This window comes from Limulus polyphemus, unplaced genomic scaffold, assembly GCF_000517525.1.
Source record: "Limulus polyphemus unplaced genomic scaffold, Limulus_polyphemus-2.1.2 Scaffold1099, whole genome shotgun sequence".
Lineage (NCBI taxonomy): Eukaryota > Metazoa > Arthropoda > Merostomata > Xiphosura > Limulidae > Limulus > Limulus polyphemus.
The window spans coordinates 230,917-236,461 of record NW_013666709.1 but is presented as its reverse complement, the minus strand read 5'-3'; the positions used below and the strand labels follow the sequence as shown (position 1 = coordinate 236,461).

At 29.2% G+C, this 5,545-nt stretch overlaps 1 protein-coding gene across 5 annotated transcripts in view; it reads left to right on the top strand.

The window, feature by feature from the left end:
* Nucleotides 1–5,545, top strand: part of LOC106462130 (14-3-3 protein zeta-like) — a 51,484-nt gene that overhangs the window by 37,462 nt on the left and 8,477 nt on the right. For 3 of the 5 annotated variants that reach the window (XM_022389276.1, XM_013922021.2, XM_022389277.1), the window contains exon 4: nucleotides 3,204–3,367. In XM_022389276.1, the coding sequence (XP_022244984.1) occupies nucleotides 3,204–3,367 (164 nt within the window). Of the gene's footprint in view, nucleotides 1–3,203; nucleotides 3,368–3,409; nucleotides 3,574–5,545 lie in introns of all 5 variants that reach the window. The other 2 variants (XM_013922022.2, XM_022389278.1) reach the window with 1 other exon arrangement.

The window sequence follows — 5,545 nt, the reverse complement described above, 5'->3', positions numbered from 1 at the left end:
AAATACACTATAAAACCGTTATTGCTGAAACAGACCATAATTTTTATAAACTTCAATTTTGTTTGGTTACAGAGCTATTCAATAGAAAATCAGACCCCTCCTGTCACACTCACTTATCACATTCTCTCTTTCACAATTTGTTGATAGTTCTCTTGTAAGTTTCATTGTATATTACCTATAACCAATAGAAAGTCAAGGTTTTAATCTATGAAATGACATATTGTATAACGTTGTATTCTGAACAGAATATTGTTAATTTCGCTCACAGTACAAGATTCATTCCTGTGTGAAAGTTAACGACTAGCTTGGAAGAATTTGTGACGGCTCTTGTCACATAGTTTAAAGCCAGGAAAATTTTGTTAGGTAAGTGAATTTGTCTACTTTTTGCATGTTATTAGTCAATATTCTTTGGTGTATTATTTAATTAAGTAAAAATTGTTTACTGCTTTACTATAATCACTAAAAAAAATCAGGCTTAACTGTCCTCGCAATCGAGGGCAATAAAAAAAGAAGATTGTGTTAAGTACTTTATTTCTTGTTTTTCATATTTATTCTTTATTTATTAATATAAAAGTAACTAAAATTAAAAGTATGGATCTTTTTAAGTTATTTAAGACTAGATTAGGTAAAATAAGTAATAATAATATAATTGAAATGGTTTACGAGGCACGTACGCAAGCAGCTCGTGGGTAATGTAATTCGATAGCGTAGCGTGAGCTGCACATTTTTTTAGATGATGAAAAGTATTTTTAATTTTGACATGAAAATCACTTTGCACTCAGACTAATTGAAAAAAAAGAATCGATATTTTCACGGACAAATTTAAGTAAAAATACTTCATTAAAAAATTTATTTTTTGTGTGCAAAAGGCTTCTAATGTTTACTATAAGTGTACAATATTTTGTAAAGATACACTTAAAATATTAAAAGTTATTAGTATGCAAACTATAATGAGGTTATGGTTATGTTGAAAGAGTTAATAGTATAAAACTTAGTCTTTGTTGAGCAAAAATTTAAAAGGAGATAAATAAGAAAGTGATTGGAGTTTTAATAGTTTTTAACATCAATGCACACTAGGGAAATGTATTGTTTGTGAAAGCTTGCTAAAGTGGACCATATTGTGTTTTGTTGTTGTTTTTTAAAAAAGGTTTTAAGGTAAATATGAGTCTTCTAAAGGTAATTTAAGAAATTGGAAGTTTGCTGATAAACATTGTGACTTATTTTAAAACAAAGCTTTTCTTTATCTAATGAATGTCATAAATTATTTGTAACTTATTAGGATTACTGAAGAAACTTTGTAGATGTAGTAAATAGAACAATAATTCTCCAGCAAAAACATAATAAACTATTTCAAAAGAAGAAAAAAAAAGCATGTAGCTCTAGTTAACATTCATAATGGAAAGTTTATTTGTATCTCAAGACTGTTGAATCCTTGTTAGATGAAAAGTTAAAACTGTGGCAAAGTAAAGTTTGGTATAGTAATCATGTCTTAACTTTTTCCTGAAGTTAAAAACATTAAACATTACCACAGTGACAGAAATTTGACTTCAAATGAACTTAAGTTGATTTGGGAAATGATGCCGTCCTTGTTCGTTTGAGACGATATTGGATTAGACTACGTAATATTTTATTTTTTAATTATTAACATTTTTCTCTTATTCTCAAGCTAATTTCACTATATAGTGAATCTTTGTTAGTCTGGATGTCAAAAGACGGGATTATTCATAATCTGGAAGATTTTTTCATGTTGAAAACTTCACAATGGGGAAATTTAATCACTAATCACTAAATTGTGTTCTGAATCCGAACAATTATTTCTAATATCCATTTCCTGTTGATACATGATTCAGTAATTTGTACACAATTTCACAGTAGTCAAGTAGGGGTCAATGAGAACAGGAAACAGGGTGATAATTACTGACTTTAACACCTGTACTTGCAATGGGTGCCCATTTACAACAATTATAATGTAATTATAAACTGTAATGGATATTGCGAGATCATCAGAGTGATTTATAATACAGTCAAGTAACTATGATCCAAAACAAAAATGCATAGAAAAATTAGCATCATTAAAATGTTATGTTTGTTTATACAAGTAAGCAACACATTTACTCTGCATTTTATATTATATAAATAAGTCATTGGTTTCAACAAAATGATTTGTGTGACGATTGACATGTGTCACTTTGGTCATGCAATTTATGTAATTAATTATTATTATTGCTTAGTCTATTAGCATACAGTTTTTTGTTGTTTTATTACTAATTGCATATGTAGATTGATAATGCATACTATTAATAGTGTTATTGTATTCAAATTTACTGATTAGGCTATATGGGTGTGTCAATAATCCAGGATTAATCATTACAAGTGTGTTCGGATTAACACATTTCACCATAATATGAATGTTCCTATTGTCCTTTGTGCTCTAACTTGTTTTTCATTATATATGAATACTTTGAATTTCTTAGCAAATTAGTGTGCTTTTTATTGTATTTCTTGTACTTAGTAATAGGTTTATGTAAACTGTAAAACATTGATAATCCTGTGAAATGCATTTAGCATACACCGGAGTTAGCAAAATGTTTTCTGGAAATATCACTGTTTATTAGCATTAAGAGGTGAAGTTTAGTCATATAAGTTCATTTTTTCAAAAACAATAGAAAAGAATAACATTTAAGACTATAAGATAGAAAACACATTACATATTTCAGGTTATATTGTTACATGCAAAATTTTATAAGAGTACAGTTTGAAGTTTCCATTTGCTATTGTGCAGAAACATTCACTAATTTTGAGAGTTAGGTATAACTTGGTTAGTTTAATTCTAGATAAATAAGTAATGCAAAGTCAAATAAGATGTTAACTGAAAAATTCTTTGAAGAGTAATTTAAAAAAAGTTATTTTTATAAATGTTCGCAAGCATTTGGTTTGGAAAAGGTGATTATATATATTTATTTGTAGAAATAGAAAATAGGTTATTTCTAGTTACATTGATACTATAAATTTGTTTTCTCGTTCAAGATATCTTAAAAGTTGAGGAAATGTTGGTTCTTTAATTAGCTGTTTTGTTTTGGAAATATCTTTTGTTACTACAGTAAACATCAGGTTAATTAATAAGACATGTTTGGCCTCTGAAGAAATTACATATTTTATTAATTTTACAGAATAAACTGATGACACTTATTTTTGACTTGCAGGTGTTATTGATGAGTCTCAGAAAGCTTACCAAGAAGCATTTGATGTCAGTAAGACAAAAATGCAGCCAACACATCCTATTCGGTTGGGCCTTGCTTTGAACTTCTCAGTATTTTATTATGAAATACTGAATTCGCCTGACAAGGCTTGCCAGTTGGCAAAACAGGTAAACATTCTAAAAATATTTCCCTTCTTTCTTGATCTTTAGGTGTGATTGAGGAATCTCAGAAAGCTTACCAGGAGGCTTTTGATATTACAAAGAGTAAAATGCAGCCAACACATCCTATTCGTCTGGGTCTGGCATTGAACTTTTCAGTGTTTTATTATGAAATTCTGAATGCTCCTGATCGAGCCTGTCATTTGGCTAAACAGGTAAACAGGTGATTGGAATCTCTGTGGTTTGATACTAAGTGTTTGGCACCTCTGTGGTTTGATACTAATCAGTATATTCACCTTGTTGACTGCATGTTATTGTGAAATGTAATATCCCTAGATCTGACATATCCATTTGTAATAGCTTATTGTCTCCCAAATACCACCATTTTCACTTGGCACATTGAGCACATTGCCAAGTAGTGTAGGGATAGTAAAGTTTGCAATGGAATAGTAATTTTTAACTGGTAATACAGCATTTTAAGTGAAAATAATTATCTAGATATTCATAGTTGTTGAAAAAATATGAATTGAAATGTTTTATTTAATTATATCATGGGTACATACCTGTTGTCCAAGTTTCAAGAGTATTATTTTATCTCTCTCTGATCTGATAACACTTGTCATTACAAAAGCTTTTGACACAGAATCTTTCCTTTTCTTGTAGTCTTTTAACAAACAAGTGTTAATAAAAATGTTTTTAATTTTATAAAGACAAAAAAGTATGGATTGATATATATGTAATCTAGCTAGATATAGTGATACAGAAAGTTTTAATGCTACAAAAAATCTTGAAACATGAAAGTCAAAACTACAAAACTGAATTACTTGAAATTTATCCCTACTTTGGGAAATCACTGTAATTATGTTATTGTGAGCCTCCACAACATCTGAAGTCAACCCATTCCAGAGGCCAACCACCATGTTAGAAAAATAAAACTGTCTAAGCTGAAGATGGCTCCTACCCTGCCAAAATTTATATTTGTGTCCCCTGGTCCTACTATTCTCACTGTTATTATGAAAAAAGATGATACATCAACACTATCAATTCCATTTACAGTCTTAAACATCTCAAAATTAAAATTATGATAAGCCACATACATTATCATGCATTTATTATAATTATAACCATTAATAGTTAAATCCAGCACAAACTCCAATTTCAGTAGCACAAGCTGATTAGAATGGTGACATATTTCTCTTGGATGAGATGCCAATCTGTAGTAGATTAACCACATCTTTATATTTATTTTAAAATTTACTTAAAGCTGTTTCCAAACAAAAGAAAGAAAAAAAGATCATTAAGTCCTCATCAGTGATCTTCAGAAGGTAATGTCCATTCTTCTGTGTTATGAAAATGATTTGCAAAGCATTTTCTTCAACATACTAAGCAAACACATTAAGTTAATTTTTTACTTATCTATAGCAAAAAAGTAATACAAATCTATTATGTATTTAGAATATGAAAGCATGGACTCGAGAGATTTGTGACATACTAACTGAAAGTTTAGATGTACAATTCTTATATTGAAGGAAGAATGAGAACTTTGTGGCACGTAGGCTGTGAAAACAAAATAATTCCAACTTTCATATGATATATTTATGTTCTTATTAGCTTCAGAAACTTAGAAGTTGTAAAACAAAAATGTAGGGACTTGAATTCTAAAGTTTTAATACTCATGGTGGGCAAAGCAGAGATAGCCCATTTTTGTAGCTTTTTTAACAACAGTTTTTTAACACCACCAGCTTTAAAAGATTCATTGTTTTCAAACTATTTGAACTAGAAATTTAGAACAAACATGTATAAAAAGCACAGATTTGCAGCTTGTTTTTACATTAACAAGTTTTACCCAAACAGGTGTGAAGTTTGAGGATTTCTTCTTTCCAAGTAAGTATTGTAATCACGGTAGGGCACACAGAATCATTATTAGGGTTAACTTCTATGAAGTTTTGTTTTCTCTAATTATTAAATTATCCAAAAAAAAGTTTTAGTAAAATATACAGCAAAAAAAATTTGAAGTCTGAACATTTCATTATAATATTATTTTCTTGATAATTTGAGGGAAGGGATCAAACAGAATTTGTAAAACTTAATGTCATTTGCTTGTGTAAAATCAAACAGGTCATGGGTGAAAGGCCATGTCATCCTCTTTGTTGACTCGCATTCACAATTTTATTTTACTACTATTTC